Consider the following 24,894-nt stretch of genomic DNA (forward strand, 5'->3'; position numbering starts at 1 on the left):
GGTGGGGAGAGCAGGGGGAGGACGAGGAGAGGAGAGGAGAAAGAAGGAGGGAGGGGGGGAAGGGAGAGGGGAAAAAAAAAAAGAGTTGTTCCCGCCCACAATCCTGGCATCACTGTCTGGAAACGCGGCAGCTTCTCCTCCTCCCCCCGCAGCAGCGGGGAGGCAGCGGTGGGGCCGGGCCGAGCCCCGGGGCAGCAGCACAGCCCCACCATCCCCACACACCCGGCGCTGCCGTCTGTCAGCGGGGGGCAACATCAGAGCTCCTGCCCAGGGTGAAACATCCAGCGAACAGATCGCTCCCGTTGGATTTCGGCCCATAGCTGGGCACGCAGGGATGGTCCCGCTGCCCCTTTCAAAGAGCTGCCCTGTGAGGGAGGCCCGCAGGTGCTGCCAGAGCGTGGCACAAGGGCACAGGGTGGGTGTAACTGCATCTCACTGCCAGGATGGGCTGGGCCAGGTCCTCAGGGCAGGCTGGGGTCAAGGACAGTTCCAGAAGCAGCAAGGGGACTGTGCAGTTTGTTTCTGACTCTCCAGCAAAGAGACTTCAAACATGCTCAGCTACGGAAACATCCGTTTCTGTGAATCTAAACTGCAACTGCACTTACTACTAATGACATGCCATGCACTAAATAGTTAAAAGAAGCTATTCGTCAGCATGGTATTAGATGCATTTTCCAGTGGAATTTGACCTAACAGCATCTTTAACGGGTTTGATACAGAATTTCAAACTAACGGTTTGACTGGCAAGAAGGAAAAGTATTGGAAATGATGATAGCTTTTATGATCTAAAACACTTAGACTTTCTGTGGAAGGAGAGTAGATTCATCACACAACATTAGTTGGGCTAAAAGACCAAGCTAACCATAAGGTCTGAACCTACTGGTCAACATCTGTAGCTTTGAAACAACCATTTGCTCCTTTATTAAAAAGATATTTTTCTCAGCCACATTACAAAGGTAGGAGAAAACCAACAACAGTGAAGTCAATTATATAAAAGATACACAATATAAAACACAAACAAGGCTTTTTAAAATATCAGTTACAGCTATCTTTAGGAGGTACTGTCCATTTTTCAGAGAAGCATAATTTTGATCATGCCTCTTTAAATATCTGGTTCAGTCTTGGAAAAAAGTCACTGCATTTGAGCTTGCACTCTGAATAGATAATTAAGTCTGTGTGTCGGTGGTTCTTTTTTTAACAAAGGTGACACTTCCCTGCTGATGTAGATGATGCAAATCACTTTATTTCAGTGCCAGCTGGAGATGATGACTTAGTGGTTAAAGCATCAAATTTGAAATGAGTTAATCCTCCCAGGTGTACAGATTGTACCAACTGGACTGTAACAGAAACATTTAAATACAGAAATAACCATGTAATCTCTCCAATATTATTCTCCCCTTCCTTAAGCACCACACACAAATGGCACCACATGGTTCTTGGATCATTTCAAGACTGGCTAACCCAACACCACCTGCTGTTGCCCAAAGTCTCAGGAGCCATTGCCAAAGTTTTAGAAACTACTCATTATCTACACAGTGAGTCATCCTACTAAACTGAACATAATCACGTTACCTTCAATTTTTTAACAATTACAAATCATCTTTAAGAAAGACATTGATATTTAGCTGATGAGGATAACCAGCTCTTGAAGCGAGAACTCTGTCCTCATTACTGCTATTTCTCCTACTTGTCACCATACAAGAAAACAGGAAGCAGTCAGGACAATCATTCTGTGACTTGGGATGTGGCTACTTGGAAGGACCAGCATACCATTAAGATACCTTTCCTGTGTGCCAATTAATGCAACATCACTGAAGAAAAAAAAAATGCAAAAATTAACTTCAGGAGACAAAATGAAGAAGCCAAACCATACTAATGGATCTGATGGCTCACTGGATCATTAGCACAAATGGATTTTAGAGACAAAGCCTCCCATTAAGCATATATATACGTATCTTAAGGACAAGAGCCTGGCTTCTAAAAAAGTGGATGACATTGGGTTTGACCACCAGTTGGACAAAGCCTCTAATTGGCCTGTGGCAAGACATGCTCTGCACCACTTCCTGGACGTGCAGACATCTAAGCAGGACACTGCATGTCAGCAGCTTATATAAACTGGCTATATTCACCACTGTAAGAGTCTTCAATTACAGGGAAATTTCAGACAAATCACCATAGTTCCAAGTTGGTGAAAACGGAACAAATTTTAACTCAAAATATTATCAACCATCATTAATCTAGTTCGATCCACCAATGCAGAGAGGTCTGGCCATATCCACAAGTCCTCACCTGCAATTAGTGAAAAGACAGATGACACTCAAAGGATTGGGGGGGGGGAGATGATCAAAGCATTTTGGCTAGCCCAGATATTTCGGCTTCAGATATTTTGTAATAATCAATCTGAGACTTCGCTTTCCCCAACACACACAAAAGAGTCACTTTCTGAAAAAAAAAAATAACTCCTCATTTGGTATCTGCAGTCTTACCACCAGCAGCTGTGTCTTTTAAGGCCAAAGCATAATTCATAAGAAATACTAGTTCATACATATAACTTGCTTGACTGTTATTATCAGCCTTATGGTGATCAATCCTATGATCACTGCCAGGTTTTAACACAGAGAAACCAACTCCATTTACTTTAAACCTCACCATTCATCAGCCCACTTCTCTTCTGTCTGCACTGAGGCAGTGAAGTAAAAGATAGGCAGCTAGGAAGGAAGAATGAACAAAAGCAGATGGGGCAGTGACAGCAGCAGAAATGGTGACAACAGCAGAAATGGGGTCACAGACTGGTACTGCTTTTCAAGAAAATGATGCATTTGTTCCCATGAAGTTTTTGCTACCTAAACCCAGAATTACTGGAAAGCACAGCTCATTGGCTGTCTTCTGTTGTGTGCAAAGATGACTAAATGTAATCAAAAGACTAAAAATGGTGAGACATCTTCAGCTGGATGACTGTATTTTATGAACTTCACATCTTCCCCTTTATTTCACAGAAAAACGTACATAACTGTTGTAATTCTGATTTGCATCACATCCCAGTAAAAAAAGTGAAAGTCTGGGGAGAAAGCTTGTGTTCCCTGCTTCTGGACATCTGTGTTAGCCAAAATACTTCAAGGAACACATGCCCACAGAAAGAAATGGTAATAAATATATTGTATGATAATAGTGTCATATGTTCCACCCCAAAGTATTTAGAAATTATGTTTAGGCAGCATCGCTGCACCAGCTGCTGATACAGCAAACATCAAAAAGGAATATATATTAACAGGATGAGGGGGAGGGGGGAAATGTATTGCAACCATGAGGAAAAGTGTGTTGTACTGATCACATTAAAGGGCCGTTGCCTGTTAAGCCCCACAGCTCCATATACTACCTTTAAGAACACTGAAAATGTAACCCCATTACTACTTGGCTTCAAGTAGCTCCACAGAAGTTAGAAAATACAGAACATTTTAGATCTATATAAACACATTCCAGTATGCATTCTAGTTCACCATGAACTTCAAAAGAAGAAAAAAATGACTTTCAAATTGTAGTATATAAAAGAAAGCACATGGAATTAGATGTGTCCGCTCTGGAAGGAAGAAAGGATAAGGCAGTTTTAGATTCTCCCAGGAGGCAAAACTATTTTAAATACATTTAGTCCATTAAACCATCTTCACCACTGGAGCACAAAATTCCTCCCCTGCCCAATTCTAAATATGTTCTGTTATCAAACACCCCCTCTGCCAAAACAAGCCCCACTTCTTTCTGCTTGATCCTAAAAGCCTAAAAACAAGCATGACCCACATGGATTTTTACAATCCTCCAACTCACAAGTTGAAGGCACCTCTGTCAGCTTGAAAAGAGGTCTCTGGCTTGTTGGATCTTTGACACTGAAGGTGGCACAGGCCAGCACTCCTCCCACCTCATCCTGCTAGTAGATCATCACCTCCTGCGTGGCAAGTGCTGCTCTACATGCTCTGTTACTGACCTCAACGCTGCAAGCAAGGAGATGCTCTGACCTACCAGCTAGCTGTAACCACTGTGTGGACCACCAAGCACAGAGTAGCACTGTTTTGCATATCCACAGTTGCATGGGCACATGAGGAGGGAATCTACAGGTAGGAGTGGACAGATCAGCATTACACAGGAGGAGAAACATGACTTTGGACTAACAGATTTGAGTTCTGCCACCAAGGTGGTTTCTGCTTTCAGACAAGCAATCCAAGGTTGTTTTTACTGGACAAGATATGGTTCCAGAACCAATAAAAAAAAATGAAGTTTTGCTACTGTGTTTGTGCCTAAAGAAGGCTCATTTTACTCACTTTCAACAAGTAGGGCTCAGGAAAATAGTGCAGTGTGTTGACATACCAGTCTGTCTTGTCAACACAGCATGAATATTTTAAACTTTTCCATTGCATTAGTCCTCATTTGTATCATAAATGTCACAAAAGGGGTCAGGACCTCACTGTGTCCTATATTAGATATCACAGACAAAAACAGCAGAGCCAATCTTGGCCTACAAAGTTCTTCAGTGAAAATCTAAACTACACAATGGACAGGAAACAACATCTATGATTTTCAGAAACAAAGAACTAAGATTCAAATGATTAGTCTCAGGAAGCATGCAACAGAGCCAAGAAACAAATTCAAACACGCTCAATTTCAGTCCAATGCTTCCTCTTCTTTTAGACTTCAGGCTCACAACCTTCTTAGTGATTTCCCCCTTGAAAAACTGACAAAACAGTAAGTACTCTTAAAAAAAATGTTCTCTTTGAAGAAAGCCCTAAAACAGCTCATTTGTTCTTTGAGGGTTTAAGACAAATCTGGGGAATTCTCTTACCAGAGAGCACTCTCTGGTCGTGGGACTTTGTTTATAGTCAAAATGTCTGAAAGATAATATTGCCTGCACATTGTTTTGCCATATCTATTGAGGACTGATCTAGGGAACACCATTAAAACAGCACTGCTTTGTGTACTGTCTATCCTTCAACAGGAAATTAATCTACAAGCTTGTTACTCCTGTAAAAAGCTCACAACTGTATATACACATCATCCTTCAGCTTATCACAATCAGGATTCAACCAAGAGAGACCTGCAGACTCAAGATTCTTCATTAGCATCTTTAGTATTTTCCTTCGTCATTCTCCCTCTTCCCTCCCATACACACTGTCCACTCCTGCCTTCCATACTGCATCTGTGTATACACTAGGATAGGATTGATAAGGTAAGAAAAGAGAAGACAAGTAAAGGTCCCTTCAATAGAGCCAAGTCTCTTTGACCCCAACATCACCTGCCCTCAAACACGTGTTGTAATTTATCTTTCGGGAGTGATGGACAGTTACACCTAATAAGTATAAGTAAGTGTATTTACGAGGTGAATAATATTAATAACTGTATTGCTTCTTGAATTTTTGGCAGATATGATACACCCTGAGAAGTATGCCAAACTGTTCCAGCATCAATGAAAACACCTGAATTATCATACACCTGTAATGAAGGCACCTGTAATTCAGTTATGTAACCAGTTTCTAGCAGTTTACAGCACAAAGGGCTGGAGCTCTCATGACCAGTTTCCCATCTAGGGTGGCACCACATTCACAGGCAGTGAACCAGTGCAGGCAGGGCTGACCTCAGTCCCTCAATTCTTAGGTTGTTCTCAGTGGCACAAGATGCTTATGCAATCGGATCATGTAGGTGAGAAGATAAAAGCCCTCAAAAGCATCACAGATTACTCAAACAGGAGCACAGACATACCAGCAACCCCCTTGAACCTGTCTATAACTTCTCTCCATTTGTAAATAGCTGTTTCCACGAATGAGGGAATTGCGGAAAGACTTGACATCTGTGTAGAGTTACAGGGCTAAGGCCAGCAACAGCAGAAGTCATGTACCCATCTCCCAGATCTAGAGTCAACCCAGTAGAGCACAAACCCCCCATTTTCCTGAGTTCTTTAGGAAAGCACTCAGCAGTAAGCCACAAGCTCTTCTTAAACCTGTTCCTACAACACAGTCACATTGAAAGCTAGGAATATGTTAATACTTAAATGCTTTACATCGCACACCAACTCTCGCTATTTCACCATTAAAATGCTAGTATTCTGCAGCATCTGGAGTTCCTAGGTCAAACTGGGTTTGAGGAGAGGAGAATTAAATTTGCTGATAATTCACCAACTCTGAGCACACAATGGACAGCAACCAGTGCCAAAGGGCCATGTAAAAGGGTGGCCTATTTCGTTCCAGGCCCATCACTGGGAATTGACTGTTCCCAGAACCTTCCGAGAGAGAATTGAAAGAACTCCTGAAAAGTAGAAACCAACTAAAAAAAAAAAATAATCTACTCTGACATTACAAAACAGATGAAATGTAGAAACTTTTATCTTAACATAGGGTTCAATGGCTGCACTGAAAGGATAAGGCTGAGATTTAACATGCGACTAACCATGCCAAAAACAAAGGGGCTTAAATACAATATTGATTGATCACAAGGCGGAAGTCAGTTAGCTCCTTTTATTATACCAGTAATAGAGGACAACAAACTTGCACAGCTGAGTAGGCCTGATATTCTATTAAAGCTATTTGTATTCACTGCAATGCCCATAAATCCTAATTCTGGGCTGCAGCATTATTGCAGAAGGTGCAGTAAAAGCACAGCAAAAAAATCCAGACTGCCTGCTTTAAAATAATTAAGTGAGAAAAAAGAAAACACATTAGCATATGCAGGAGCTTAAGAAGACAGTAAGATGATGCTGGAAAGCATGGTGGACAGTTGTTTTAATATAATAGCTGCTATTGTGGTTCTGTACGCTTCATGGCAAAGATGAGTACCAAGGGACCCACATGAAGGCATAAGGTCAAGACGAGAGCTGAGAGATTCAGTTTTAATCATCAACTCAAGTTCAACATGGTTAAACACCTACGAGGAAATACCAACATGGGGGAAACTGAGAAGGTGCTTGTTTTAAAACAACATGTGGGATGGACGTAGGAGGCATGAGCTAACCTTGAATACTGCATGAGAAATGACAAGGATGTGACAAGAGAGAAGAGTAGGTTGTGAAGAGCCTTGAATATTAAAGCAATAAGAGCAAGACATTGACTAGATCAACAATGGCCAAAAGGGAAGCATAGGCATTCAGCACTCACGTGAACACCTATGTACAAACACTAAAATGTAGGTGTGTTAATTGCAAGCTGAAGTCCACTGCTACATTTAATTTTTTGTACATACATATATTGTCTTACAAAAGGACAAGAGTACATGCGGCAGGAAAACAGTTGGCAGAAGCTTTCTATGTCTCAAATCCTTCCAACAAGAAGCAGAACTTCTCTTAATCAGAGAAAAAATATAGAAAAGTAAGAGCATGATCTTATGGCATGAAATTGGGGAAGAAGGGGTGAATTAAAAAAACTGGTTTCTTATTATCTCTTTCTAATTTGACTCAGCTGTATAAATAAATGCTAAAGTTGTAATTGTCATTTGAGGAGCACAGTGATCTTTCTTGTCTTGATGAAAAAAATAAAAGAAATTTGGGGAAGAGGGGAAGTAAATTAATTTTGCTTATCACCCTCATGCGCCAACTGTAACAGCAAAGCAGATCATATGCAATTACTTTAAGCAGATAGAGGCATCTAATGAGCAAAGTAAAAGACATGTCCATGCAAGGACTGCTAAAGTAACAATATATTTTAACTGCTGTAGTAACGAGCAACATAAAGTCTAGAGTTAACAACTGGAATAAAAGCCATAGCAATGCTTACATGCTTGATAAAATATAGAGAGAGGATCTTTTAAATTAAACACAAAGTAATTAATTAAAGTGAGGTCTCAGAAAGCAAATGCCTTTTTTTTTTTTGTAAGTGAAATTAACTGTCTCTGCTGAAGCACAGAACTAAAAATATTATTTTGGTAAGAAATAGATCAAGAAGAAAAACCACTGAAGAGGTCTGCATAAAAATATTGCTGAAAACAGTAATTATAAAAATTAAGAAATGTTCCCCAACCTTGCTAAACGATACGAAGTAAATACATATCTTGGCCAGTATTCACACCCCAGAATCCCGCTTAAATGCTACATGATCATTTTAAAAAAACAAATCACCAAGTCAGCAGAAAAACTAATAAAATTTATGAATAAAACCTGACAGGTATGATTCGTAGGCGTGCTTACGGTAATATTTATAGAAGAATGGAGGCCATAGCAGATTTCAGGCTCCCAGCTTTAAAACTGAGCTGCTTTTCCTCTGTTAGAATCTTATTATTTGCACATGGCATAAAAATTGGATTTTACAGTGTGCATTGCTGACTTCATTGGTGTCAGCTGCTATTTCAGAAACTGCAAGATTTTAATCCCCCCAACATCATTATCAAAAGAAAAACCGCCCTGTGTCCCCAGGACAAGTTATCCACAGACAGAACACTTTCAAATATCTTAGATTAAAAATTAATTGCCAAAGTTAGAAAAACTGCTAACCACAAAATGCCTTTGCTTCAGGCCAGGAAACATGTGAATGGAACAATGTTTATACTTAAGTTTTTACATGTTGTTGAGTACTTGTTTGCAGTAATACTAAAATACATGCATCAAAAACTAGGCTGAGGCTATGCAAGGCTTTCATTAGATACGTAAAGCGACCAGCTGTTCCTGTACTTTCTAAGGATGAGTCCTGCTTCCAGCAGGGATCTTTCCTCGTCCAGTACACATTGCCTCTGTGGACAGAGCTCTGTTACACAGGAACAGAAACAAAACCCTTTCTGGCCTTGGGGAGGGGAATGGGGTTCATGCCAAGTGAAGCCTCACATAGCTTTCAGCACCACAATCAGGATCAGTCCACACAGAAGTCCTCTACCACCATTCAAGTTCTTTGATCACATATATGTTGGCTCCCATTTGCAGGTGCCACTAATTCTGTAAAGAAATGGCAACTTTCCCATGAAATTTTGTGTGCACATGAAGCTATTGCAACCCCAAGTCCTACAGTTAACAAAGTGCCCTTCATCTGCCATGTGGGCCACAGCTTCACAGAGCCCTTTCTGCAAGCTTTGGAAAAGGAAGCAGCTAACAAAGAAAACAAACCTCAGACTACCACCTCCCCTTCCTGAAAAAAATATGTATGTTAGTCATTTAAGCAAGTTTGACACAGGAAGGCTTTTGGCTGAAGTTCATCAGTAAGTTGAGGAGGAGAAAAAAAGTTATCAATCATGACAACATTACTCCAAGCTCTGTTGCTCAGCAGTTAGATAACAAAATTTCAGTTCATAACTCACTCTTGCAGGGCAAGTTTAATGAACTGAATGTGTTTAGGATTAATCAAAGACTCATTTAATACTGCAGCCTCAAAACAGTAAAATTCACCTAGACCATGTACACCACCATGCAAAAGCATGAGTTCCAATAACAGCAAAGCTCCAATTGTTTATTCACTACTGCATAGCTTGGGATAACTCACTTCATTCCTCTGAACACGTGCTTCCTCTACCAGCCTTTAAATGGTTCTTGTCTCATTAAAAGTTTGTTTTTCAGAAAGCCTGCTACCATGTCCAGTGATCAGCTCATTAGGTTCCTGACTTCACTGGGCTTCTCTAGACATTGCTATAAATATTTAATTCCTCAGACTTAAAAAAACAAAGCAAACAAGCCAAACAGCTGTGTACATTGATCACCTCCCCATTCTGGCCTCCTTTAGTCTCAGCAGACACTTCAGGATCTGAGACCCAGTAGCTATTGCTTTCAGTGACCACTGGATGAGATCAGAAATTAGCAGTAACACACTGAGGAAAAAAAAACCACCAAAATCCCACATTAAACTGTTTGCTATCAACAATGTCTAATCCAACCCAGGAACCAAAAACTGTTCATGCTCTGTATTTTGGCCATATGTACTGTATGGATGGCAGGGAAAACATTGATCAGTACCAGGCTGCTATGATTTTAGATAAAACAGCAAGAGGTTTCCAGTTTCTAAGAAAGAAACATAGATGACATGTTTGTGTCACTTTCTTTTAGTAAGTGTTCTAGTAAGATCATGGAACATGGAAATGGAACATGGACTTCACTTCCTTGGCACATTTCAAGGGTGTATAAGGAACACATTTACTGCTCAGTAAGTCAAATTCAGGTTATTAACAGTTTCAAGGAGAAAAGCATTTTAAAATTTGAGGTTCTCATTTAACTTCTCCTCCAGAGTGGCTCCAGCATAGAATTATAAGCAGGACTATTGATCCAAACCAAGTTCACAGCTCACTTTTCTAGTGTCTTGTTTTTAAATGTCAAGCTTATCTCACAAAGCTGCAGAAACATAGCTGTTAGCACTGCCTGATGCTCCATAAATCAGTCTATTCCTAGAACTAATTATCCCAAGCAGCTGGTATCTTCCATTTGATCTTCAGTATCCAGGAAATCTTTTCTTCAAAGACTTGCTCAAGAGAAGAACATTTAGCATGGGTCATATCCAGAGATAAAATGCATCTGTGGTACTTAAAAGCCATGTACCCTGTTGGACATTTGCAGTAAAGTCCCATTAACCCTCCTACAAGTTACAATGATAAAAATTCATTAAATTTCATTATAAGAAAGAACAGCACAGCTAGTTGCACTGAAGTGTAATCCCCAGAAGAATAAAAGAGGAGGTACTGCTAAACTTGACAAGTCTGAAAGACTATGCATACAATCTAACTGCACAATTTTTAATCTCAGGTTGTTGCCACATCCAAATGCTCATCAGAGGAAGATTTAAGATTGCAATGACATTGTATTGTAGCTATGCTCACACAGCCACCCTTGCTGTGAGCTTATACACACAAATACACCCTTATATCTTGATTGTCTGACATTTGCCATGGATGCTGTGGTTTTTCACTACCTGCAGGAATCGGAGCAGGATTTGTCATCAATTCAGAGCATCTAAGGGGTTTGTGAAATAAAATGCATTCACGTGCACTGCACTGGCTTCTTGCAAATTCCCACCAAGTGCCATGAATGTCTAGGTTACAACCTGGATGCTGACAACACTTTGCAGCAAAGTGTGTGACCTCCTTCACAAGCAGACGGGTGGTCTGAGCCCTTTGTCCTGCCGGGCCATGCACCCCGCTCCTCCCCTCCTGACTGACACTTGTCCTGCCCCAGGCCCACCCACTGGGCTGAAGCAGGATGAGCTCCATTTCACACTGTCCCTGAACCTCTTCGGGAAGCAGCACCTTGTCTCATTTAACCACAATAATCTCAGAGTGACTGAACAAAAGCCTTTCTTCTCCATTTCTTCAGGGCACTGTTAGACTTCTCAGATTCTGCCAGTGGACAGGTATCCATCTGAACAGCTGCAAGTAAGCAGAGGGCACAGTGGTGCCTGACAGTTATTTCTGATGTCACGACTGACTGACAGGGACTGTAGATTAAGAACCTGCTGTTCAGACTCCTGCTGTTGTCAGGAAACAGCAGCATCCTTCCTCTGGGTGACTGCATGCCTCCTCAGCTCCAGCTGATCTAATTTCACCTTCCAAAGTTACTGCAGTACTAGAGAAATACGGTAAGTTTGAGAACCACTTTGCTCAGACAAACAGCATGTAAATACCACAAGTATTTTTTGCTAAGTAATCCAACGCCCCCACCCCAATAATCTATCACATTAATCCCTAGTTCTAATGCTCAGGAAGTATTTTATGTAACAAGTACTATCCAATACATGCCAGCTTTCCCTGGCACAGCTGTTGTGAAAAGTGTAACTCAGTGCACTCAAAACCCCACATACATCACAAAATTAATCTTGCGAGGTCAGCTACCACTTTGCAACAGCGGTAGGATTAGTTACATAGAGGAGTATGGGAAAGAAGGCAAGCAGACAATTTCTGAGTTGTATGAATACCCAAAACAAACAACCTCAGATGTAGCACTAACTTGACCATCTGACTGGTGTCACAGCTGCTAGCACACTGACAAACAGCATTTACATCATCTATACCAAATGTTGCAGGAGAGGAATTTGGTAGCAATTCTGCAACCTGTACATTAATACACTGAACAACCTGCATTTTTTGTTGCAAACTGGGCCTAGAATCAGCAGCCAGATTATCACTTACAGAAGGATTTACTAAATTTACTGTACAGATTCATGATAAGCAGTGAAGTATTTATTCTGCAACAGTAATTTTTTTGTATTGTAACCATATTCAGTTGTTACTATCCCATCAAGTTTCTACATAACACAAAAAATATTCTCTAACTATTTGGGGGTGCAGGGGAGTAAATTAGCTGTAGTTAGATAAGCAGTGGCTGATGCCCTCACCACCTTGGGTGACCATGACAGGATGCCTGTTTCCCCACAGCAGCAGAGACCAACTACTGAACATGCCTATGTGACACACTTCAGAAGGGTAAATTCCCCTTTTCCCTCACCCCAGATGTCTGTCACTTTCCAGGACAAGTCATCAAAGTGGGGCAAGAAGAAAAGATGGAGGCGTTTAGGTCTGAATTTTACAGGGCCCACAGTTTCTAGAAGCTGGACACCATGACTGGTTGACCTGGGTCTCACTATACTCCTTTGGTACTGGTATCTCCAAAATGGAAAGTTGCTGCACTGGGCAGTCACCTCCCCAGCACAACATGCCATCAATCTGCTGATCTACTGTAGCACATTTGGGGTTCAAGAGGCAGCTGAAAGCTCTCTCCTCTCAGAGGCAAGTGCTTGAGTGCAGCTGATCATTCTGCTTAGCTCCCACCTGCCTCTGAACCCTTGGCATCTCCCTTTCCTTGGAAAATCCCATCCCTCCAGAGAGAAGCAGCTCACTTTAACAGGGAAAAGGGCAGCATCAGTGAGCCAGGAGGTAGCACCTCCTTCAAGCAGGCAATGATCTCTTAGTCAGCAGGCTACACACTGTCCCCATGAATTTACCAACAGAAGCAATCCTAGCTCTGAATGGAGCCAATTTTCAAAAGTAACAGTGGCACAATATTTAAAAAAAAAACAATACAAAACACAAACCAGAACAACCACCACCAAACCTGATCAGTCACCCAGGCTTGTAAAAAAGACAATTCAACTTCTGGATCCTGCCACTACTCAAACCAGCCACCAAGACAGTTTGCTGAGTTAAATCTTAGACAATGCAGCTGAAGGAGACCAAAATATAAGCAATTTTCACAAGTTTTTAGCCAACAATGGAATATGAGATGGTATTTGAGTTGGGCAAGGCTGTATTTTTGATGAAGGTAAGACACTTCAGCAGTGAGAAGTAGGGACAAAGAAGCATAGCAAGGAGTATCTGGCACAGGAAAGTAAGGATTCCTATAATCTCTAAAAAAGGAGATGGAAAACATATGGTTTAGAAATGTGTGTTGGCTCTTCAGCTCCATAAACCAGCCTGGCAATCTCAGTGTTGAGCAGCCAGGGAGTGGACTGCAGAGATGGCTGCATGTTCCCAGGAAGATCTCCAGTAACAAAGTTAGTTGCAACCACTGTAATGGAAAGCTCTGTCATAAAGTAACAGCTTGTGGAGAGCAAAGTCTTTCACAGCAGAATGTTATCTTTGATAAAAACATATTACAAAATGCTAAAAGCACAATTTTAACTCTTTTTTGGATTAAACATTTTAACATCTTCCTTGAAAATGTCCCATTATATAACATGAAATGAGAAAGGGTGAGGTGGCAAAAACTGAACAAAGCATTTTAGTTCAAAATGTTCAGAATTTTGCTTCATAAGCAACTGACTTTTGTGGGTGGGTGTTCTATTTCATGCTGGAACAAGATATTTTTGTTGCTGTATTCTTAAAGCAGAATTTCCCTCAAAGTGAGGATTCCAGGATCTGTACTGCTCTAAGCACTGGCTCTTGACATCTATTTGAATTTGATATTCTGCAATAGCACATACCACAAAAAACTTCTCAGTTCAGATATGACCGAATCAGACTGCAAATCCAGCCTCTTTCTTTCAAGAAAAAAAATATATAAAGAAATGTTTTAAAATATCTCCTTTTTCACACCAGAAAAGGGAAGAAATTTTACTTCATCTTGGGAGTCGAGAAACTTAAATTAGCCCCTAAGTGTCTTCTGAGGGATGCCAAACCTGGACAATCACACAATTTGCCAGGCTTGTAAGCAAACTGACTGGACAGTTTACCAGTGTAGAATTTATATTACAGTGAAGAATATCAGTAGAAGATGGCAGTTTGCTGAAGCATTTTTAATTAATCAGCCAAGGGCTTCTATGGACTCGCACACCAGTCACCTTTCTGGGGCTGCTGCAGATTGTCCTGAAGAGCTGACTAGAAATGATAAAGTGGAGTGGTCTCTCCCTATGGGGCTTACCAATGATACTGCTCATTAAGTGATCAAAGATGTCAAAATTCATTACCTACAAGATTCATACCCAGTATGCACATCCCATCAGTGGCAAAATTACACTTTAAGCCTAGGAACTTAGCTGATAATTCTCTAGAGGAATATCCCATGAGAGGCACTGGAGCACCACAGTGCTGTACCAGTATTATACTGACTTGCTGCTCTATTAAACTACGTCCCCTCACACTGCTTCCCCAAGTCTTCCTGGCAGTGCCACTCCAGAACCAGTTCCAAGACCATATTCTCACCAAAAGAAAGCAATCAAGGAATTCACTACCTAAAAACTCTCCAGGATTATTCACTTAGTGATTATTGTCAGCATTAACAGAGAGATGACACTTTTCATGTGGGTAACTCCCAAAACTGCCTAAAATGCTTTGATAGCAAACTCCCAATGGCATTTAAAACAAGAATAACTGCCCTTGCAAAGCAACACAATCTTGTTCTGTGTTACACACTGCTGGTATTATGCCAGATGACACTCACTTTTCTGTTCTTTCTCTCAAACTCATTAACAGACACCCAGAATACACAGTCTAAGTTACATTAGCAAATACTAAATACAAAACACACCTACTCCTTGAAACATTTCTCCATGACCTGGTGCACAGCAGTGAATTATGCTGTTTGCAGTCCTCGTCCTCCAAGCCCAGTGTTAAAAGCCAAGTAATCCTTCTCAGTCCAGGCTCCCATTGCAATGGAAGAAGCTTTCAGATTTCCTAGAATCTTGGCTGGCTGGAGCTGAGTGAAATATGATAATCAAACAGCATTTAGTTTTGTGTTCATCACTACAGGTGGTTATTTCAATGGGTTCTCTAGTAATATTTTTAAGCCTCACACAATTTATTCATAATTCTGGATAACAATGAACATGTCAGTTAAGATCAGTGTTATATCTACAGCCATTTTCCTTGTGCACAGCCCATACCCAAGGGACTGGCAAGTGAACTTCACCATCCAGATCAGAGGAACTGCCCCCCAGTAGTCCAGTGTAGCTTATGGACCAAGCACACAGCCACCATTCCCACTGAGCTAAGCTCCAGCATCCCTAAGGACAGGTCCCCTCCTCTTCTAACTGTCTACTTCACCGCCTGCAAACCCGCACAGGACATGGAATGGATTACAAAATCCTTGATAACAAGTTCTCAGCCCACCCACCTCCACATCTTGAGTCACAAGTAACAGTGAAAGCTCTACGAGAGAGTTATGCTCTATGCAGCATAACTGGCAGTTTGAGGGAAATGGCAATAACTAAGAATCAATAGCAATATTCTATTTATTTACACATGTATGGTTACAAGTAGGCAACTGGGTATAAAGAAAATTCAGCCTACCTTTGGCAACAGTTTAAACAAAGAACTTATGGTGACTATGACATTTTCAAGCTCATGATTCTGTTTAGTTCCATCTGCCTTTCCCCATCAAAAGGCTTCAAAGGACAAGAGATCAGGTAGAACTATGTTAAGAACAATTTTTAGGAGAAAAAAAAAAATCCACAAGCAACATTTCTTCAGTATAAATTTCAAAAAGCCACAGCATCAATTTAAAGGATCCAATTCATTAGCACCCACAAAGGGCAGAGACTAATAATGTACAAGCACACAAACACAGATGAGGTAATAGGAAAGCTACTGAACTGAAACATGCAGCCAATTGAGTCATTTGAGGATGACTCACATGAAATCAGAATCATGGTTTCCTTCCATAAGAAGTAAACCTCCTATTTTAACTGCATCAAAGGAGGAATGTACTTTTGATAGATCAATTAAATAGTTATTGCTATAAAAGTTACTGAAGCAGATTCATCTGGCTTCAAACATCAGAGCTACTCAGTTAAATTTAAAATGTATTAGATGAACACCTTGGAAATGAGACATAGTTTTCTAAGTTAATTACCTGTTTCACATCCACTATGAAATTTGAATTAGAGTTGGAGATGAACACAGCAAGGACATGATAGTCTCTTGTTTAATTGCAAATGCAACACAAGAAATTGCACAGACATTAGTATATTTAATTTTTAATACAGAACATCCTCCTCTTTAATATATATTTCAGATGTTAAAGTGAGGAACTTGAAAAGCAAATACAAGATTAAAACTGGCTCCCTAATTTATAACAATTGAGATTCACACGGCAGGCAGGGTGTAGAGGAAAACTAGCCCTCCTACTGTAGGCCACAGTAGCAGCATTCACTGCACTCAGTCAATCAGCACTCACTCAATTCTTCATAAAGAAAAAACAATTAAACCAGAGCAATTGTGGTGCTCCAGGTTAAAGCATATTTATACAGCTGCAAGAATATACCAAACTGCTGGAATGTAGTGGGAAAAGTCAGATAAGCCACATGCAAAATTTGACCTGCATGAATTACTACACATGCACATATTTGTCTCATGTTATGAGGCATCTGATCCAGAGTGACAATCATAGAATCGAAAAATACCAGGTTGGAAGGGACCTGAAGGATCATCTGGTCCAAACTTTCTTGGCCAAATCGTGGTCTAGATAAGATGCCCAACAACCTGTCCAGCTGAATCTTAAGTGTCCAATGTTGGAGAATCCACTACTTCCCTGGGGGAATTATTCCAGTGACTGATTACTTCCATTGTGAAAGTTTTTCTTCTCCTCCAAGAACCTTTCAAAATTCAAGTTCAGTCAAACCAGCATTACCTGTGTTGGCAGTTCACAGTACTTTGTATTAAAGCTGTTCTTACACCTTTAACTGAACTTTCACCTTACAAACTAACATTTGTGAACACCTGCCTTGGTTTTATAACAAATGTTGAGGGAATAGGAGGGATAGGAACTGAGAAAACAGAATAGATAACTAGTGCATGCTGGAAAAAAAACAACAAGAAAGAACATATGAAAGAGATCACAGAACAATGTGAGGAAACCTCAAACGCAGGGAGTACACACTGCAGCATAGAAAAGACATAGGGAGGGGGAAAAATGGAACAGGGCTGAGAAGTCCAATATTTAAAGACTGGGATCAGGTGAGAAAAGCTAATAAGTAGTTAGGAAGGGGGGGAGGAATGGAAGATGCGTCAGGACTGAAGCTAAAGAGAAACTTTGATTGGAGGTAGCAAGGAGAGAAAACAGAAGTTCATTTTAGATGTACAAGTACTTTTGCATATCGAAGCTGCACTTATCCAAAGACACATGATGATGGTGATCGGGCCCGGTCCTCTCCTAACCAACTCATACAACTACAACACCAGGAAAGGCTTTCCCAGTTTCCTCTGAGTGAGTTCCACCTGCCCTGACAAGAATTGATGCTACACAGTAACATGTTCTCAGAAGTTGAGGAGACTTCATAGCTTGATCTTCCACCTCAAAACTCTGTTCACCCCTGCGAATACACAGGGTACCGATCTGTACCCTGCTGATGCCAGTTTGTGCTGGCTTTCTATCCAGTTCAGATGCCCTCAAATAGATCACAACTTTTGCTAATAAGTAGATACATACACCTCTGAATTTCTGTAGCTGGACTCCAAAACATGCAGCCCACTAAGACAGGAGCTTCTGAATAACCTTCATAACCATGTGGGAATTAATTATCTCAGTTATGATTACAAAGTCATTTGCCACCATTTTTCAACTACGCCACATACGGAACCAAATACTGCCTTTGAGAATAACATTTATTTGACAGCCCAACTTTAAATCTTTTAATCAAATTATTGCCTGACCACATTTGTAAAGCACTGCCCTTCACATTTAAGGAAAGGACATGAAAGCCACCAGCTTACAAAAACCAGAGATGCACCTCTAGATCTGCACAAAATAAAATACTATGTCTCCCTCTACTGGTTCTCCGTTAGATCAAACCAGGAGGTGAAAAAAAATGGAAAGCTAATGTTAATTGTTCTCTTAGAGAATTCTCTACAAGAGTCAGTGCTAAAATACCAAAGAATACTACTTCTCTTAAATCCTAGTTTCTAAATAAATATTACAAGAAAGAATACAAAGAGTCTTTCTGAACACGGCATGAGACCCACTGAAAGTTTTTACAAGTAGACAGCACCATAGCTATATAGTGCCAAATTATCTCTTTGTGAAGTTTTCTACTAAAATTATTTCTCCATTAAAAAGGAAGATAATACTAATGAATTTTGTTAGTATCAGCTCACCTTACTTTATATTGAATCAGATTTTAGCATTCCTGGCTTGCTTCCAGTCAGAGTGAGCTACAATTGAGCTGGATAATTTACTTATAAATAATGTATAGATAATATGTGCATATTTTTTAAATTAAAATGACAGGTAGTAAAAAACTGTGATTCAATAAACTTCTCATTTGCACTTCGATCAGTCAAAATATTTTCAGTAATATAAGCTGTCAATATATAAATACAGGAAGAGAGAAAAGAATGTGGTGTCTTTTGCATAGTCTTCAGATGATAGATGCAAAAACGTGGGGTTTTTTTAACTGAATTCTGCTTTTCTCAAATGATATAATTAAGTACATAAAGCACTCTGATTTCTAAGATGGATTTGAAATATTGCAAAGTTAAAGTACATTTCTAAGATGGATTTGAAATATTGCAAAGTGCTACAAAATAAACTTATGTCTTCTCATACCAAATAATTCAGAATCACAAGAGCAAGAGAAACGTGTACCTAGAAGCCGTGTTTGCCATCAGGCCATCCCTGTGATTTCTCTCTTACTGCTTTTCTTCACTGGAGTATTTTATTTAGATTTGGGTAAAAAAGTGTTACTAAAATGAAATTGGTCGGTCATATCTTACAAACTAGATGTACAGCACAGCATACTGCTTTTAGCATGTATCCAACTGAACAATTTCTCTTCCCTCAACATAGCCATAACCACTTATGCTTCTGACCAAAATGCATTTCATACTGCAGTGCATATTGCTTTCTATGGTAATACCTATTAGTAAGCAAAACATACATCATCTACCAGGGATAAGGGTCAACAGCATCATGAGAAACACCGTAAGTTAGTTATTAAATCATCCCTGGTGACTGTTTGCTCCTCCACATTTACTCTCTCCACTAAGGAGTCCAAATGCTGCAGGCCCTGGGTTGAGTATGGATGGTTCTGAAGTACAAGCAAGCCAGAAATGGGCTTCCAAAGCTGGCAGAGGACCATGCCCCTTCTGGGCACAGAGCAGAGACCAAGACAGGTCAAAGACTCATCAGTGGATGGCTCCCTGCAGGCTCTGCAAAAGCCTATGGACTCTGAACTTTCACAGCATACACTGTTGTAGGCATACGATTTTTGTTAAACAGTAGCTGTTTTTTTCCTCTGTTGAAGCAGAATAAAGCATAAGACATTTCCTCAGAAAATAAGAGATCAAATGTATCAGTCCTGTAATTTTCTAACAAACTGAAGTTACCACTAGGGCTGAATTTGTCAGGCAGTGTTCAAAAAGTGTCTGACAAAGCCAGAATTAAGCATCAAGACAGAAATTCCATCTTTTCCTGAAACAGTGTTTGTTTGCAATTGGTCTGTACAGATTACTTAAGAGTAGCATTCAAACATCTGAATATGAACTTGAGGTTAACATAAAACTAGAGTTCCAACTCTACACAGAGATTTCATTGTATGTGGGGAAAAATATTGCCAGTGCAACAATAGTATAAACATACCATGAAACTCTATATAAACCAGTTGAAGAATCACTTACATTTTGAAACGTTAGAAATAAAGATAACATGACTCCAAGAAATTTTAAGTTGCCACTAAAAGAACATGCTTTACAAGGAAGAAGTATTTTAACGACCTTTCCATACTTGTTAAAAATTTTAGTACTACAGGATGTCATAATCTTAATGCTGCACATGAAAGCACATTATAAAGCTTTATGGCACATAAAATGATATTGCTAGTATATCCTTTCATCAGAAAAATTTGGAACAAAGAAAACTTCTACAAATTAATAATAATTTTTTGAATATTTAAAAACGAGTGAGTAGTCTATAGATAGTCTAGCTCCAAGGGCTTCAGTGAGTAGGAAAACTGTTGCATTTTGAAGCAAAGGGTAAGATGTTAATTATTGATTGTTCCATCACATTAACTCTTCTTTATTTTAATGTTAAAAGGATAGAAGATACATCTTTCCACTGTTAGCATAACAGTTTTGATGAGAATTTAGGATTTAAATACATATTTAGCAGCTGTACTTCTCAAACTACTCTAAGCAATCACCTTTTCCTGTGCATCCACTTCTACTACCCTCTGCAGAAACTGGAAACAGGGAACTGATACAGAAAAGAAAAAAGGAATTATCTTACTGGATCACGTCCCCAGTTTGATTCATTGTATCTCACATAGAGGTTCCTACTGCTACTACTACACAGGAAATAGTACGAAGACAAGAATAAACAGTTGGAGGGGAGAAAACCAGTTCTGCCTGCCTTTGGACAACTTATCAAATATTGCCTTAAAGACACGGTTACCACAAAATTTGTAATTGTAAATTCTACACAAAAGCTTATTTCTGCACTCTCTGTATAGTACTAGCACATTTATACTGAGAAATAAAACCAAAGCCTGAATCTATTCCAAAGCAACTGAAGTTATCAGAAGCCATTCAACAAATCCCAGTGGTTTTCGATTAGGTCTTAAGGCAAGAAATATCTACATTTTGATGCTCTGGAATACATACATCTGGATTTTCAGAAATATAAACTGAAAATTAACACTAGGTAAAATATGCTATATCAATACAAAAAATATCTTATTTAAAGGGCTGTAATATACAAATCTACACAGAGTCTTCAAGTACCTGCATGCACATGCATGGATATTAGGCAATAAATAGCACTACTTTAAAACTTCAGCTATCTGAGTTGTTACTAGCACATATTAAACTAATGTCCCACTAATGTAAATGTAAAACAGTACCTGAAATTCATAAAAACACATTCATATTTAGGATGAAATCCCATGTCTCTTTCAGCCAGTAGGTTTTTACATAACAAATGAGGTCATGAATTTATAGTCAAATCCTCTAAATAACTTAAACACATGCAAAATTCAGGTAGTCTCATTTAAAAGGAGACTAAAGTATATGTTTAAGTTTTAATAGCACTGAAGACTCAATTAACAAGCTGATACTGAAAAAGGAAAAAAAGCAGGTGAGAAGACAAAAAATGCCTACACAGTGCATGACAGCCAGGAACTTTCATTCTAGGTTTAAGTAAAACAAAGGAACACTTTGAAATACTTTAAAATTAAGTTTCACAGTAACAGACAAACCCTTGACTAAACCACATTAGCACATGCCACTACAAGTAAGAGTATTTTATTATTTTTGTTACATGCACCTCAAAGCTCCTACAGGCACCCTTGTGAAAAGACCATGCTTTATTTACTGTACCTGGACATTTCTGTCATGCTGCATGTTAATAAAAAAATAAGACAGAGAACATTAGGTTATTTTCACATATGCTTTCTAAAGGTATGATTTCTATTTATTTTTACATACTGCATTACAACACTTTCACTTTAGCAGAACTAACAAAAGCACTTCACTCTTTATCTTTAGATGACAACTTTGCCAAGTCAAATAAAAAGGTTTCACTGTTCTGGAAGAAAAGGCTGAACAACTAAAGAGCAACATTTCTCCTCCTTCCCACACACTCTCTCTGAAACCCCAAAAATCACAGGTGCTGATAAAGGGGTTTGAGGGAATTAGGTTTGTTTTTACTAATACTCCCCATCTTGAATCAACTTGATAGAAAGGAGTTACACACCACTAACAATGCTCTGGTAATACAGTTGCACGAGGTGTCCTTTAGTTTCCAGAGAGAGTAATTTCCACTTCTAGCATGTCCCTTAGGACCATATAAAAGCACACAATTAAACACATGCACACGACAACATTCAACTTGGTCTTTCTGCAAATTAAAGCTGAAAAGGCCTGGCAGACACCCTGCAGTAAGGCTGCCACACCAGCACACAAAGCCGAGGCTACAGCAGTGTACCCAGCCGACCTAGTTGAACTTTGCCTGTTGCCAGGTGCCACTGGCACCACTGGAAACCAGTCATATCCACGGACTAGCATAGCCTGGCCTCTTGACTCTAAACCAAGAGCAAGGGCTTAACTGAAACACCACCCACATTAACAAAATCAACTACTTACACCAGTACACATGCACAGAGCAAGAACTTACGTCGTTTCTGGGAAACCGCTTGTAAACAGGCTGTGACAATATCGCAGTTCTTCTGGACTTTATGCACAAGCCTGTCTTTCTGCCTGAGAAGACGAAGCAACTTTGCTGATTGAACAGAAATCCTGTGATTCAGTTCTTGTTTTATAGTTGTTAACTCATTGACATCTGCCAAAAAGCAGAGAAAATAACTTCAATACCAGTCAAAACATTCAGTTTATTGTAGTTGATGTGCAAAGAGACTTGCCCCGTGGGCATTTACACATACAAACTTTCTATAAATTACAAGTTCTGTTGACTGACATAATTCCCAACTACAAACATTTTCAGAATCCTGAGCCAAAGTCTTTTATTTTCTTTAAACTAAAGTACTTCAACTTATTGCACAGTGCACAAATCTGAATAATTATACTGTAGCAAATTGGAAACATTTTGACAGATATAGCCAGAATATATTTACAGTAGTGCAACCAGAGGGTAATTTTTAAATACAGTACCTTCCAGAAGCTGCTTGCAGAAAATGTGCATGGGGAATAAGCAACTGACAAAGGAACATGTTCAAGAAGCTGCCTGCAAAGCTAGAAAAGCAACTTCGGATGAGCTCAAAATGGGAAACTTTTACCACTTAGATGCAAATTAGGCAGCTTCAGCCATGGCCTCAACTATTTCCACTGGTCAGTCACAATGCCATCAGACCCCCTTAGTCCAAAGGGGATCACTTCTGGTGACACCAAAGACAAATAAATGTCTCTGTTTACTTCTAATATTCCTAATATTCCCCATTTAGCAAGCTTGAGCTCCAGGAAAAAAAGTGAGTTGTTGTGGAAGTGTCTTAAGTCCACCAATTTTTTGTGTGTTCTCTACTCTGCTCTGAGGCACACACATCCCACCAGTGAAAGCTTGGGTCTTGCCTATCACATGCTGACCTCATCAGCTCCTCCCTATTCAAGCCTGGTAACAGCTTGCAACGAGCATCTGAACAGCATCTGTTCCCTGCAGCTGGATTCAAATCCTATTATTTTCAATCCATGCCCTCCTGATGATGGGGGGGGGGGGAAGTATATTAAAAAAATTCCATACTTTGGCAACATGATCCAATGAGAAAACTATTTCTGCATCCAGGAAAAGCTACTACAAGTGGGATAACAAACAGCTCAGCTCATATGGCAAGACTTTGTCAGTAATTCTGGAAGCTTAAAGAAAAGAATAAGGCTGAAACAACACTCAATCATAGGACAGTGAAATGCAAGGTTTGACTGCAAGGCCAGGGAGCCACTGGTAAAACAGACCCATATTTTATAGACACTGCACTGTTTTAGCACCCACTGCTCAGCTGCAACTCCCCATCAGTTGTACCAGGCAAGGGGATTTAAAACCACCATCTGTGGATTTTGAGAGCCAAAAAAAAAAAAAAAAAAAATGAAGTTATGCTCCTACTGACTTGCACAGTCCCTGCAAAAATAATGAGGTGAATTTTATTCTTTCCCACTTATGCCAGAGAGCTGTCCCTGTAAAAACAACTAACTTTGCAGTAAAATTAATGAGTTTTAATTCTACAAAATATATTCCCATAGAAGCAAATTTCTTGTGGAGTCCCAGGTTGCCACAGGATACAGAGCAGAAGCTGAGCTACATCCTGTAACATCCGATGGCGTGTAATTCCATTAAGCCAAACACGGAAGCCAAAGGCTGTTTGCAGAGGTCTGAAAAACAGGCATGTCTCTTCACCTCTTGATTTCTTTCCTTGTCAAAACCAAGGATGATTTAACATCAGGAGACAAGAGGCCTTTGTAGAGCTTGGAGTTGCAAGTCTCATTCTTTCAGCAACACGCAGTGCAACGGCTACTTAGCTTTCATGAGAAACTTTAGATAGTTTCATTTAGATTTTGGTTAGTTGATTATTGCATTTACTTTTTTTTATTACACTTTTTAAATATTTTTTTTTTCATGGAAGACACATTTACCTGCAAATAAGCTTTGCAATTGTCAGGTTGAGTTTATGTCTACTAGAACTAAACGGATCTGAAAAAAACAACCCTGTCTTGTGACACAGTGTGTGCCTCCTGGTTTAGGAAATAGAGGGGAGAGAGGATTCATTGATTCATTACCGTAGGTGTCAAAAAGCCCTGAACTTTCAGAAGCACGGGATCTTGTGCAAGCTGCCACAACACGTGGCAGCAGGTGACCCTCTCTTTGCTCCTACACGCCTGAAACGAAGAAGGGGGGGCCCAGCAGACGAGCCCTCGGTGTGAAGGAGGCACCAGGTAACGGTGCACGGGACGCTTCAGGGAGTGCCGGCGCTGCGCAAAGGCTGCTCGCACAGGTGAGAAGACACACATAAGCAGGTGCAGGGAGGCAGGCAGAGCGGACTGCGGCCGGGACCCCCGCAGGCACGGCAGGCAGGGGGGGGGGGCGGGGAGGCGCGCAGG

General features: G+C 40.1%; 2 protein-coding genes across 2 annotated transcripts in view; one reads left to right on the plus strand and one right to left on the minus strand.

Moving 5' to 3' along the window:
• Positions 1–22,993, minus strand: part of TBC1D30 (TBC1 domain family, member 30) — a 50,554-nt gene extending 27,561 nt beyond the window's left edge. Inside the window, exons 1-2 of the mRNA XM_009997771.1 lie at positions 22,963–22,993; positions 22,469–22,633 (exon numbers count right to left, since the gene is read on the minus strand). Coding sequence (XP_009996073.1) covers positions 22,469–22,633; positions 22,963–22,993 — 196 coding nt within the window. The remainder of the gene's footprint in view (positions 1–22,468; positions 22,634–22,962) is intronic.
• Positions 22,994–24,113: 1,120 nt separating this feature from the next.
• The window catches only part of GNS (glucosamine (N-acetyl)-6-sulfatase), an 18,361-nt gene continuing 17,580 nt past the window's right edge, over positions 24,114–24,894 (plus strand). The window contains exon 1 of the mRNA XM_009997772.1: positions 24,114–24,179. Within this exon, the coding sequence (XP_009996074.1) occupies positions 24,114–24,179 (66 nt within the window). The remainder of the gene's footprint in view (positions 24,180–24,894) is intronic.

The sequence above is a fragment of the Chaetura pelagica genome, unplaced genomic scaffold, assembly GCF_000747805.2.
Source record: "Chaetura pelagica isolate M959 unplaced genomic scaffold, ChaPel_1.0 scaffold314, whole genome shotgun sequence".
Lineage (NCBI taxonomy): Eukaryota > Metazoa > Chordata > Aves > Apodiformes > Apodidae > Chaetura > Chaetura pelagica.